This window comes from Enoplosus armatus, chromosome 5 (assembly GCF_043641665.1).
Source record: "Enoplosus armatus isolate fEnoArm2 chromosome 5, fEnoArm2.hap1, whole genome shotgun sequence".
Classification (NCBI taxonomy): Eukaryota; Metazoa; Chordata; class Actinopteri; order Centrarchiformes; family Enoplosidae; genus Enoplosus; species Enoplosus armatus.
The window spans coordinates 14,287,283-14,301,320 of NC_092184.1; the positions used below are offsets into that span (position 1 = coordinate 14,287,283).

The 14,038-nt window shown below is 39.5% G+C and overlaps 1 protein-coding gene across 1 annotated transcript; it reads right to left on the reverse strand.

The window, feature by feature from the left end:
* Positions 1–495: 495 nt before the first annotated feature.
* gvin1l2 (GTPase, very large interferon inducible 1-like 2) lies at positions 496–9,862 on the reverse strand. Its single transcript, XM_070906437.1, has 4 exons — positions 9,808–9,862; positions 7,934–8,067; positions 1,528–6,427; positions 496–1,381 (listed from the first exon to the last, which is right to left on the reverse strand). Exons 2-4 carry the CDS (start codon positions 7,974–7,976, stop codon positions 1,240–1,242), a joined length of 5,085 nt encoding a protein of 1,694 aa, XP_070762538.1. The 5' UTR covers positions 7,977–8,067; positions 9,808–9,862; the 3' UTR covers positions 496–1,239.
* Positions 9,863–14,038: the final 4,176 nt, after the last annotated feature.

Sequence of the window (14,038 nt, forward strand, 5' to 3'; positions counted from 1 at the left end):
GGAATTCCTCCATCCCACATTGCCCTCTTGTGGATTTCACCATTTGACTTTTCCCTCTACTTTATTTATTCAATAAAGTGTATATCTGGTACCGAAGTTTGTCCTGATTGGCCAAGCAGGAATAGGCAAACTTCAGTGCTCAGTTCCTCAGTGGAGAGTAGTCAAGTTGATGAAGCTCAGAGGACCCTGTTTGTGCTCATAGAAGAAGAGTTACAATGTGTAACCTCTATCATGGCAAGTGTGTTGATGTTGAAGTGTATGCAGAGACAAACCATGTTTGTAGAAATTTGGCATGTGACCAACACACGAGATAAAATATTTCAAGTAGGTTTGATGGCGATGTTGTGCCTGAAATATCTGTGAATCTGTCCCATGTTGTGCATTTGCATGTGAGTCTACACTTTATCCTATAACACTATAATGAGCTCAGCTTTTTTAGCAAGAATTTAAATACAGTTTATCATATTTGAAAAGAAAATCTGCTGACCGCTGAAATCCTGTCACAACCTGCTGTGGTATGATTTTAGCAGGGGTGACCGTTTGAGTTCAAGTGAAACAAAAAGGAAATAAATACTTTGCAAAGTAGTTTTCTGTTCTTTGTCATTTTAATACTTTGACTTATGTTTCACTTAAACTGTAACATCTTTGTAGTTAAAATGTCATCATAACCTGTAAGTCTGCATATGAAACAACAGGCTAATAGTTATGTACATACTGTAGTTAGTAAAGTCATTTCAAAGCAGAACCAGTGGAACTGACATACTGTAAAATCACTGCTGGATATGTGGTGAAAAAGACGAGACATTTGAAGTATGTGATATTTCTGCTCTTATCTAAATCCCAATACATTCATATTTCTTTTTAAATAACAGGGTTTAAAACAATTTTTTTTTCTCATTGTTTGGTTTTGAATGCATGGTAATACCTTACTATTTTTCACATTGTCTTGTCAGATCAGGAAGCAGTGGAGGAAAGTGAGATAATCAGAGGGCAACACAAGATATCTTAAAAGCATATTTTACATAAAGGACACTATCTTATTAAGGAAATGATAGAAAGAAAAAGCTAACAACAAAAACAAATCAAATATCATTATCAGTGTTTTGAATGAATTGTCCATTTCTGTTCATTATTTGATACTTGTAAAAAAAACTTCTAAACCAGATAAAACCTGAACTTGATCAATAAAATGTCATTTGTTATGATAAAGACAGCATACAGAACAGGTCAGTGCTAATATCAGCACCATCCAGAGAGGAAGGCCTCTTTCAGACTGCACAAAGCCTCCTCCTCAGTGATCTTCTTCCACTCTTCAGGAATCTTTGCTAGCTCCTGCTCATATTCCTTTGCAAACCTCTCATTGAACCTTGCCAACACATACCTGTAAATGAAGGAATATTTAGCTAATTTCAGGAACGTTTGCATACAGCATTGTATATACTGGTACTGGTAACATACAAATTACTTTAGAGCAACATCTAACCAATTATAATTATGATATTTAAGCCTTAATAAACCACACAGTACCTCCAGTAAGCATTGATCATCTGGCTGTTTGGGTCCTCAGGGGAGACGCTCCAGTCTGGATAGAGGGAATGGAGTCCCCTGCATGCCACAGACATGTCATCTGTGTCCTTGCTCTGGCCTGGATTGCCTTCAGTCATGCTTTCAGGGCAACTGATGCAGGACAGAGAGCCTAAGTCAAAGGGCAACATGCCTTTGGGCCGGTGGAGCAGAGCCATGTGAACCTCATGCCCCATATCCTCCAGCTCACAGGGGGCTCTGCAGAGAGGACATTGCTTGTCACAGCCTCTCACTCTGTTGAAGAGATAGTCCTGGGGCTGAATTGGAAGGCACTGAAGAAGTTGGGTGATATCCACATTTTGGGAGAACTCTCGGGCTAGGTCCAAACGCATTGCAGCCAGTAACTCCATTAGACATGTGACAAAGCGATCCCATTCTGTGGTGATACTAAAGAGAGGTCCATGCAGAGTGGCCCTAGAGACATCCACATCTCCATCTCGCTCTAAAGTGAGGCATACTCTCTCCAGCAGTGGCCTCGCATCACTCAGCACTCCATTGGTACCTTCTGCTGTTTGGCTCACTGCTGTCGCAATCTTTCCTACAATTTCTCCAAGTCTCTGTTGCCTCCATTTATCCAAGTTGTTTGATACAGAGAGGTGAGCCACCACCGTCTCCTGGATCTTCCTCAGTCTGAAGTTGTCATAGTAAAGCAAATATTCTAGGAAGCTTTCAAAGCAGTCTTCCTTTATCAGCTCATCCAGCAAGCTTTGGTGGAAGGCACGTCGTGACTGATACTGCTGGGCTTTAGCTTGGATCTCTTCTACAATACGCATCCCCAGTGGTCTATAGATGTAGTCCAACACTGTAGGTTTTACGATCATGGAGGTGAATGCTTGAGCCACCCTCTGGCACTGATCTCTCTTCCTGAACTGGTAGATAAACTCAGCCAAGTACCTACTCTTGGTGGCAGTGATACATGTCAAAAGCTCACTGTCCTTGGCATAGCGGTCATGTAGTTTCTGGAAAACTTGGCACGCAGCACTACAGAGATAAACCTTCAGATCAACTTCAAAAGCTGATCTGATTTCCATAGATTTTTCCTTTAACACTTTTTCAACATTTTGTAACAGTTCTGTAATGTAGCTGTCAGAGAAATCTGCTGGTGAGCTAGATTTATCTGCTACAAACTGATTGTATTCTTCTATGACATTGCATGCTACCTGTTGAGCTTCTACCCTCTGAAGTCGGTTGTTGTCTTCAAACATGTGCTTTAATCTGCTGCGGTATCCAAAGTGTTCATCATAAACTTGAAAGCTAGATGTCTGGTTTTGGCCGATGACTTCTAGTTTTTTCATGTGTTTCTGAAGCCCGCGGCTGATTAGATTCTCTTTCAGAATATCGGTCACTCTTGCAGTAATATCATCTGTTTCTGAAGGCCTGAAGTCAAAGTTGGACAATATTTTACTCCATACACCCTCAAACTCCTCTTCTAGTTTTGTATCTTGAAGGAGAACTTTAGTTGACTTGCTGTTCTCTACCAGTTCTTGTAGCTTGGATTCCTGTTCTTTTTCCAGTAATGTCTCCAATTTTTTCAACTGTGTGGAAGAACAATGACTCTCATTGACTGTCTCCAACCTTTGTATTATCTCTTCAGTTACTCGCTCCTGGAGGTCATCCATATTGCTCATTAGGATTGGCTTGAATGTATTCATTTCGAGAAAGTTGTCTTTCATCAAATATGTTTCTTCTTGTGACCTGAGTTTGTCCACCTCTGTTTTGACTTCCTTTCTGGCTTCATCCTTCAACTTACTCAGAAGATCATTTTGGATCGCAGCGTCTAAAGCTTTCACCTTTGTGGCAAAGATTTTCTTTGTTGCCCCCACAAGCCAGCTTTCCATGTGTTCCAGGAAACAATCCTCCCACTGGGAAAGCTCTGTGCACAATAAAGAGAATGCTAAAGCTATGTCAGTATTTTGCAGACCAATGGAGAATGATTCTGCTCTCACTGCATCCCAAACAGCACACAAACGGCTCATAAATTCAGGAAGACCTGTGGCTTCGGATTTAGCGGCACACTTCTTCAATGCCCCAAACAGGTTTTGCTTAAGATTTAACACAGCCTTAGTATACTGGCTATCAATTGGTTCAGAGAGGGACATATTGTACCAAGGTCCTTTGACACAGGTGATACAGCTTGTGGTCTTTGCATAATGGTTATCAGAATTGTTAGATCGTCTGTCCCCAGTCTCAGTCTGAAGTATCTCAGATACACGTCTCAACTGTAAGGCTTGTAATACACTGTTTATCCCTTCATCCTGGGCCAGGAGTTGGCAAATGGGGATGGAGCCACATTCTTTGGTGCGTAGGAGAGCATTGACTATGACAGTGAAGTTAGCTTCAATCTCAGTAACCACATGTGAAGAGATGTTCTGCATCAAAACGTCACTTAATCCTGTTGCTACAGTGGCCATCTCATTGTCATTGATCAGCGTATTCCTTTTGTTGTCTTGAGGCGTTGAGCAGAGACCTTCTACATCAATTAACAACAGAAAATCACACTCTATGTCCTTTCTAAGGTTATCTGGGAGACACAGGGCGACCATGTACACCCCTCTAGTGGTTCTTTTCCTTCCTTCAGGAAATTTCACCCCAAATAATGCAGAAAGAACCTCAGCATTCCTTGCATGGTGTACTCCAAGGTTTGTCAGCACTCTGATCCTGCTCTGTTCTTGAGGTAGGCGGCGTTTGAGCTCTGCAAAGACACAGCCCAGCCAGTGGATGGGGATGTTTGAGGCATCGCCATCCATTAGTTCAAGTGGAATCCCATAGAGAAGAAGGTCTGTAGCTAAGCTAGGGAGACGCAGCACATTGTGGCTCCCACTGCCGGGGCTTATGTGTGTTAGCTCAAAAATTAGGCCCATCTCACGCAAAAAGTGCTCAAGCCCCAGCGAGGACAGATCAGATTCAAAAGGCTGTGAACATGAGGCCACCTGATGTTCAAAAGAAATATCTAGGCACAGCTCTGGTTCATCCTGCTGTTCCCCTTGGCAGCTCATGGTTCCATTTTCAATAATTTCTTCACCTTGAATCTCTTTTTCATTTGACATCGTATATAACTGCTGCTCTATGACTAGATCCTGTGTGGACACAAGATGTTCTTTCTGTTGTGACTGTGGTTCTATGGTCTTTTCTGTAGACTTCTGCAAAACTTGCTCTAACTCTTGGCCTATCTCAAGCTGTTGCTCAGAAACTTGCAGTTCAGTATTTACAGGCTGCTCTTCAGTGTTTTCCTCTTCAAATGTTGACTCTGTGTAGAAACTATCACTATCCCCTAGGTCATCATTGGCTCCATTTTCAAGTTCATCAGAATGTTCAGGCATGCCCTCTTTCTTTTCTGTTTGCAGGTTTGTAAATAGATCTTCTGGACTGTTTTGTTTTTCAATTTGCATCAGCTGAAGCTTCAGCTTCATCCAACTAAGGAAACAAGTCCTCTCCACTTTATCTGTTGTGAAAAGTGCATCGGTGAAAATCTTCATTGCTGGGGTCATTTTGTAGCTGCTCAACTTTACCAAGATGTCTTTCTTCTCTTTTTGTAGTTGGGGGTCAATTTCTTTTCCTTCTTTTCTCTGTTTTCTCTCCTCCTTTTCTATTTCGGCCAGGTTGCTCCACAAAGGCCCCTGCAAAGGAAGCTGTTTCTCCCTAAATTGAGCAGATCCCTCGTCTAAACCTTTCAATACTTCCCCCACTGTTGCCATTGCCTTTTTACAGACCGCCCCCTCATCCACATTAAGGCCTTGGTCCTCTGCTAATTTTGCTGCTCCCTCAAGTGTAACAAGTTTCAGTTTATCTGGTAAAAGATCTTTCAGGGTGTCACACAGCCTATTAGCCAGTTCCTCCTCACTCAGATCCCTCCCTTGCAGGACGGATCCTCCAGGAAGCCCCATGTCTTCTTCAAGGTTCTGATCAACAAACCCCACAGTTCTGTTCTCATTTGTCTCAGTGTCTGATAGGTCAATCAATATGAAATTGCTTGCCATATATTTGCAGGAAGCAAGCAGTTGTTTTTCTCTTTCCCTAAGATTCCCACAGAAAACAACCACAGCTGAAGATGCTTGACATAAAAGGTTGAGGTTTTTGTCATGTGTACTGGCATCACCACGTAGGTTAGAGATGACCACAGGGACAGGGAAAATATCTCTGGCACTGTCTCCAGTGGGTAGATACCATCCAATCTCTACCAGGCCATTGGAGAGTCTTCGGGGTAGCTGTCCTCCATCCATCCCCCTGTGGAGAAATGTTTCCCTGGGAGATCTGAGTCCACTAATAACATTGTTTAGCACCTTTGACTTGGAGACACCACAGTGGCCAAGCTTCACACAAGAAATCATTGGCATGAATGTACTTGCCAAATCCCCCTCGTGGACCTTCCTGTTTTTATCCGGAAAGTGAGAACTCCATTGGCTCACAACACCTCTCAAAGGCCAAAGAAGGAAGCTACTGGGTTCTTCTAGATTTATGTTTGGAAGGATCAGGGGCACAGCAAACTGACATTGCACCATGCGCACAGTCATCTCCTGCTGAAGGAAAGTATTAGCAGACATGAAGACAGCTGCAACTAGATCAAGGGGGTTGATGACACACTGGCTTTCTTCCACAAAACCATTGCTCATCTCCTCGGGTGATTTGTTGGCATGGTTGCAGCAAGGACTACGGGCATTTGGGCTAAGCAGCCAAAGGCGTTGGAGGAAAGCATTTGGTAGATCCTTGGGCTCTAGAGGAGCTTGGTTCTCCAGAGTCCAAGTGCTGATGTCCAACATAGATGCTGGGTCTAGTGGTGTAGTCCAGAAGGCCTCCAGGCCCAGTTTATTTAGAACCTCTGCCTGGGCATTGTCCTTTGGAGGTTCTGGTTTGAATAAACAAGTCAATCATTTAGGCTGTGGATAAGCTACATTTTTAAATCTAAGATGGTAATATAGTTGTATCAAGTGTAAAATGAAAGTATATTATATTTATTACATACATTTTTTGATCAAGAAAAAAGTACTTAATAGTAAAGTATTACTATAAAATATTTAATTTGGCTTTAGGTGGTATACACCCTCAAGCAAAGTGTAAGTGCAAACAAAGGAAAATATAACAAAAAATATTTAAAATTTGACTTGCATAGCATATAGATTATGTGTATTGTATTGTATTATATCCTTGAATATAGACTTCCAATCCTTAATTTGTGCTCTATGTAGTTTTCAGCTGTTACCTCAGACTAAGAAGAGTAACGAGAGGCTTTGCTTTTTAAAGAAATACTAGGAAATATCTTAAAATTCATGATGAAACTGTCAATATATTTCCTATTAATTTTGTCAGTGTTACATGAAAACAGTTGTTATATATAACAGAGAGCATCAACAGTTGTTATTGACATTTTATTAGCAAAAGAGGCACATTGTCCCTGTACCTAACTAGCAATTGCATTTTATCTCAGGGTCTCATCTGTACCTGCTAACAAAACAGCAGTGTTCCCCCTAAACAGACCATCCTGTGGTGCCATTAACATCAGAATTTACACTTGCTGCCACCAACCCAATTATCATTAATGAGTAAACACATTAAAACATTCAGCAATACTGTGCTTTTATCCAAGCAAATCCCTTCTGGCCTGCAGGTTTTATCTCATTTTGTTTCCAAAGCCAGAGCAATCCAGGAGGCCCAAACATGCCCAAATTAATTTCTGCCTTCCTTAATGGCATGAACAGACCTCCCAAAATTTAACTTGACAGCTAACCAAATGATTTGGTACCAAGGTTGTTATGCACACATTAAAAATTATTAGCCAAAGCATTCATTTCAGTAGAATGTAAACCTATTTAGATTAGCTGAGGTTTAGGAGAAACAGACACATTTCAGGTGTCTGCTTGGGTTGCTGCAGCAGTGTCTCAACTGCCACTGATTTATCTGCAGAAATGCACCCCTGATAATCAAAATAGATGCATCAATTGTCACCTTGGGTAGTTATTTTGTCGACGCAAAGTCAGATTTGCCAAACCATGTTTAGCTTGCATAAGGTTTGAACTCTCCAAATCAAACACTACTACCAAAAGCCTAAGAATGAAAAAGTCCTACTTTTTGTCATTTATTCCTGCTTTTAGGCCTTCCTTCAAAATTGTAAGATAGATGTTTTTCATCAGTTTATCTTATCTATTGATCTATTAAACAACATCATGTAGTACAAGGACAAATATTTTGAGAGTGTAGGACATTAAGACATCTACAATTTCTTTGAAAACAGTAGTCCCTCACTCATTTTCATAATATCAATATAATATATACAGCATATTTAGTTCAGTTGGAAAAAGAAACACATTTCTATGATGCCACAACCAATGATAAACAAAATAAAAAAGAAACATACTTTTCCTTTTGCTGCTCAGCCTCTTAGGAAGCTTGAGGGACATGATAAATCCAGCTGAGTGCCTCTTGTCTTCGTTTTAGATTAGTTTTTCTTCTCTGGTCAGCCACTAACAATGTGGAGTGTTGACTGGAAACCTGTGATTAGAATTCATAACATAAACCTTACTGGCAAACAAAAGGCAGCACAACACAATCAAAAAAGCACCTGCAAGCTTCTTTGGCCTGATACCACATGTATCTGAAAATGTGAAAACCTTGTTGTCCTACTTCTAATAGATAAGAATATGTTGTAGCTTTCTGTCTCAGGGGACTGCTCACTGTGGAAAGTACAGAGGAGGCTGGTCTGGACCTTTATCTTCCTGAAATGCTTCACTGAAGCAAGATTCTCCTCCCTGTTTCATTTTGCTGTTCACAATAACCTGATCCATGACAGGCGGAACACGATATACTGATATAATGGCCTCTCCTCAGATCAGAAGGCTGTCACAAAGATAAAGCACACCACTGAGAGCTCAACATTGAGGCGACCACCCCTTAGTTTCACCACTTCACGGCTTAAAGCTCTCTGCTCTTTAGATTTAGATTTAGCTTACTATAGTTGTGAGCAGTGGCCATACCTCATTGAAAAGCTGGGATATTACTATTATTCAGCTGTTAGAAATAAGATTGGTGAAAGTAAGTAAAATCTTGATATGTAATTTAGTATTGCTCACCACAAAATACATCAGTTTACCGGTTTGGAGAGCATGATTTTTTTCTTTTAGCTAACACTAGGTAAATGCAGTGTTGGAAGAAGTACTCAGATCCTATACTTAAGTAAAAGTAGCAGTACCACAATGTAAAAATACAAAATATAATAAGACAGAAGTATTATCAGTAAAATGTAAAGTATTAAAAGTAAAAGTAGTGATGTTTATTTAAATAAAATCATGTGAGAAGTTTAGAAGGGAAATATGTATGGATTGTATTGTATAACCTCATCATATGTTTCTCTACATAAAATGTTAATCTGAAAAGTAACCGGTAACTCCAGCTGTCAGATAGATGTAGTGGAGTAAAAAGTACAATATTTCCTTCTAAAATATAGTGGAGTAGTAGTGTAAAGTAGCATAAAAATACTCAAGTAAAGTACAAATACCACAAACTTGTATGTGCACTATTAAATGTACTTAGTTCAGACAGATGATATGGATGTGAATATTAAGGTGAAATCTAATCTGAAGTTTTGACCTGGGTCACAAGTGGATTAATACTAAGTGAGTAATAATTGATTAGCCTGAGTAATTAATAGTAAATTAATTAATTAATAAAGTAAGTAAGGAATAGTATAGTATCTGGAGTAAATGTTTAGTATTCACATTCTAATATATGTAGGTTTCGTTACTTGTTCATTAACATTGTATCTAGCAGTCTGTTCTTAAGTAGCGTATCACTATTTTACTATATTGTTCTTGAGTTATTCAGAAATGTGTTAGCTGTTCGTTAGTTTAATTAGTTCCTGATTTACTCCAACTCTGTAACTATTTTGCTTTTTGTGCACCTTATTATAAAATGTTGGCTCTATTGTCTAATGCACATAAATCACGTTTGATGAAATGAGAGAAAAAAGGAGAAGAACGTTGCTGGTTCAGTCAGGTAAAACCAGTTTGTGAATACTGAATCCGCTATCCTCAACTCTAAATAATAATGTTGGATGTGCACACAACTACACTTCTGCACAAAAAAATGTGTCTTCTCATGCAACAAATACGGTGTTTCACGTATCATTTCTCAAATAAGACAAATATATAGGCTTTTAATGCAAATATTTCAATATCTTTGTGATAGTGCCTGTGTTCCTTGGTAGAGTTTGTACTAAAATCATAGTTTTCTTACCTTTTTCTCCTCATATAATTGCTTGGTATAAGAAAACGAGTATCCTTCACATTTTATCTGTCACCAGGTCAATGTGTCTCTCTGTCAGGAGAGCTCTTATACCTGTCTGTTCAGTGATAAGACACATTCCTGAACTTCTATCTAATCCTATAAGAACAAAATGAACATGTGTCACATGAACACAGACTCATAGCAAACATCAAGACACGCGTAGGCAAGAGAGAACGATTACATTAGTGATTGTGTAAAACGTCTTTACATGACACACTTGATACTCAGATAGCAGCAGGCGGTGTCTGTCTTTCACAGTGCAGATCCTGGTGACATGTATTCACAGACACCTGCCCAAAGGATTATCATTGGTCTGCAAGGATGAGAGGCGAGGCTCCAGACAGTGACGCACACAAACCCTTAGTCATGTGTGATCTCTCAGATATAGGTCTATCTGATTACTACAAATTCATAGCTAGCATACCCTCGCCATAACTTCGGCCTCACCTTTGAGTTCTTTTCCTAGAAACCCCTGTGGCATAACTGTTTTACTCCGGCCATTGTAACTAATAAGGTGTTTGGGCTTGTTCCATTATTTCAGAGCGAGTGGACAATTGTTCCAGAGAGAGAAATGCAAGTGAATTTGAGTACTTGAAGCTAAATACAATATCCTGAACTTCAACTTCAACTTTATCATCCCAAAAGAAGTTTGGTTCACAGCCTGCCAGAATCTAACATTACAGTGAACCTGCAGAAAAATGTGTTTTAAATGTCGTTATATGTATTTGGGGTTGAGGAAGACACATTTGCTGCAGAAAAAAAGGTTTTCCTTCTGGATTCAAACCTGATGAAATGCTTCTGTCCAATTTTTCACCCTTCTCTCCTTAATAATAATAGTTATTAGTAATTAATAGTTTAATAATAGTTTAATGCATTTATTTAATAGGATTTACTTGATCTTATCAAAAGAAAGCAGGCATCCTTTATCTCCACAGCACTTGGTGTTGGTGTTGGTGCCACTTTTGTACAATTTCCCCCCGGGGATCAATAAAGTATTTCTGATTCTGATTCTGATTCTGACTTTCTAATAAGGCACAATTCATAAAAGGTTTATTAATTTTATATAATGGCTTTATTAATGGTTAATGACTTTTTAAACTTAAAACCTATTAATGAGAGCAACCTTGGGTTGTCAGGTTGTGAAAATTCTCTTTGATTGATGATCACTTATATTTTGGAAAATCTGGTTCTGCAAACCAAAATCACCAAAATCCATTCATTAACAATTTATAAAGTATTTATCAATGTATTACCAACATCAGCATCATTACCAAATAAAAATGATAAATACCAGGCAAAGGGATTTTTTCACAACCAGGCCATCCTAAATGTGTTCTTGCTAATGTCTGATTTCTTTATTTATTAACCATTATTAAATTCATTAGTTACAAGTCATAAACACTTCATTGGGTTGCCTCATTAGAAAGTGGTACCTATATGTCAAAATGTCAACCTGTTTGGGAACTTCTCTCACACCAGTGTAACACATGGGTTTGTATAATCCGCACGCAAGACATTTGAACTAGAAGGAAAATGAAATGATATGCAAAGCAAATTATCAATGAGGTTTATTCTCTTTTTTCAATCATACATGTCTCAATACAAACTGGTCTGCCTCGACTGCTGGAGAGGTGGAAGCACACCTGAAGGATAAGTGTTGTGCAGAGGAAAAGATTACTGCTCCTCTATTTCTGTCCTGCAAAGCTCTTTAGCAGTCTTACCCTCGTGTGTCACAGAATGTGAGAGTGAAGTGTGTGCATGCGTGTGCGCATGTTTGTGTGAGTGTGTGTTTGTGTGTATGTGTGTGCCTGAGACATTCACAACACTGTGCGTTCAATTGTCCTTCCCCTGAGCAGCCCTACGTTGCATTCCTGATTGCTCGGATCTGTTCCTGTGTGGACTTCTATATCTCTTTCCTCCAGCAAGACTGAGAAAAGTGATCGAAAAACCGAGGAAAACATTAAGGATTAATAGAGACACTAAAGGAATAGTGGCCAAGATGTTGATCACCATGCTAACAGCCATGTATATGATGGTCAGAGTCGTAGAATCGGTAAGATGATTATGATAGATGGAATAGATATAAGAATAGAAATAGAAATTCAGTTGATTATTATTTTGGGAAATTAGATTTAACATGAATTAAGTGTGTTAAGCTAATATCCTGTTTACTTTAAAATGTCTTCAGTATTAGAATATTCTTTTTATTTGTATTCACAAATATGAAGAATATTTCAATACTAAAAGAAATACACTGGTGGGTAAAGTGCTGTGTGTTTTTGCTGCAACCACAACATTGTGTTTTTCTCAATGTCAAATATAAATCAGGTTCATACATACGGCATCAAAATGTGATCAGGGTGATGTTAAAACAGGTGGTCAGTGTTAAATTATAGCCAGGCTTATATTGACAGAATCCAAATATAATTAATGTGATGTTAAACCAAACTTTTAATGTGCAGCATTCCTCTCTCTTATTCCTCTCTGGTTAGTATGTGAAAAATGTTAACTTGTACATCAGTGAAAAGTACCACCGAAAAACTTCAATAGGCCAAACTACTGACAACGTTATGGTTTTTTTTTTTTTACATTAATTTGATAATTAAACCTGAGACCTGTTGGAGAGAGATATTCAAAGAAAAAAAGGCCTTCACACGCAGAGTTGAGTGATGAGGTTGCTTATGTTTCACCCTTTGATCCACACATTGGCACCTCTAACTCCTTTTCACTTTCAGATAGGGATGCGGTTTGCACGGGAACAGGACCCTTTGCCTTACATGGTGTCCCAGCCTTTGCCTTGGCAGGTTCACTCAGTGTCACACAGTCGGAGGAGCAGCAAAGCAGATGAGGTTAGTCATAATAAGATCTGTACTTCAGTACGCACCAAGACAATCAATGCCTTACAGCTAATACAACACACATTCATTCTGCACATGACTGAGTCTTTCGCTATGACTACATCCTCTCCTCTGGACACTGAGTGGCTCCACTGGCGGTCTTTCTCAGGGTGACAGTTTCCACAGGAACATTGATGGTAGTTTTTTAAGAAAAGGAGACAACTTTTTCTGCAATTCGGACTTCCCCTGCCAGTGTGTCTGGAATTCTCTCATCTTCTGCTGTCCAGCGCTTTAGGGACAGAGCATGTGGAAAGTTCAGCAGTCAAGCCTGACTCAGCATGTGAGCATATAAGCTTGTTCACACGTCCCATGTTTATAGTGTCTCAGAGGAGGACGGCAAAGGAAAGCAGAGGAATATAATTTACAAGACTGAGATGACAAACAGCAACCAAATAATATAATAAAATAAAACTTGAGTTTTGACTCAGTTACACATTGACCTTTCGGTTCTCAGTGAATCAATATCAGCGAATCAATAAACCCTTGTACAGAGATCACTGAGAACACCATTCCACAGTTATGTGTCTGTTCCTCATCAAAAAGCATACTTCAGTCCAGTCCAAAGTGCACACCTCTGATGTCCTACGCATTAAAAAACTGTAGTTCCTCCGTCTTTGGATTTGTACCTTTTTCTTTGTTTGAGGTAACCGGTTTAAAGGTTACTTCTGGACTTTTATAAAGATGAAGCCCCAGTTTAAATTCCCCTCATTGACGAGGTCATGGAGACTCTGTGTGAGGGCCTGAACGCAGGCACGCGGCCAAACTGAATGGTAAGCAGGCTAAACTGGTCCAGTTGGCAGCCTCTGGCCTCCCTGCCGCTGCTCTGCTTGAGCTGTAATCCTAATAAAGGAGATTTGTGTTGGAGGTCATTACCTAGCTATAGATAAAAAGGACACACATGTAGAGTCACACATGTTTGCACATTCATTCCTTAAACACAGCACATTTTGTACAAGTGAGTAGAGGAATTTAGCCAAAGCGCCTATGTGACTATCTGTTTGCATGCGTCTGATTTTGTGTTATCAGTGGTATGTGACCAATGTTTTAGCTAAGCTCCAGACAAGATTGAAACATTGATAATTATCATACCTGACCTGTATTTCATGCATCTTGTGCAGATCGGCATAACTGATTCTTCCCTTGTCTTCCTCTGTGCGTCACTTGTGTCTTCTAACACACAGCTGTTCTGTCTCATTTACAGTTTGATGGCCTGAGGAGGAACAGCATAGGCGTGTATAGAAAGAGTAAGTCATACTGTTAATTCATTTAAATGCAGGCTATTT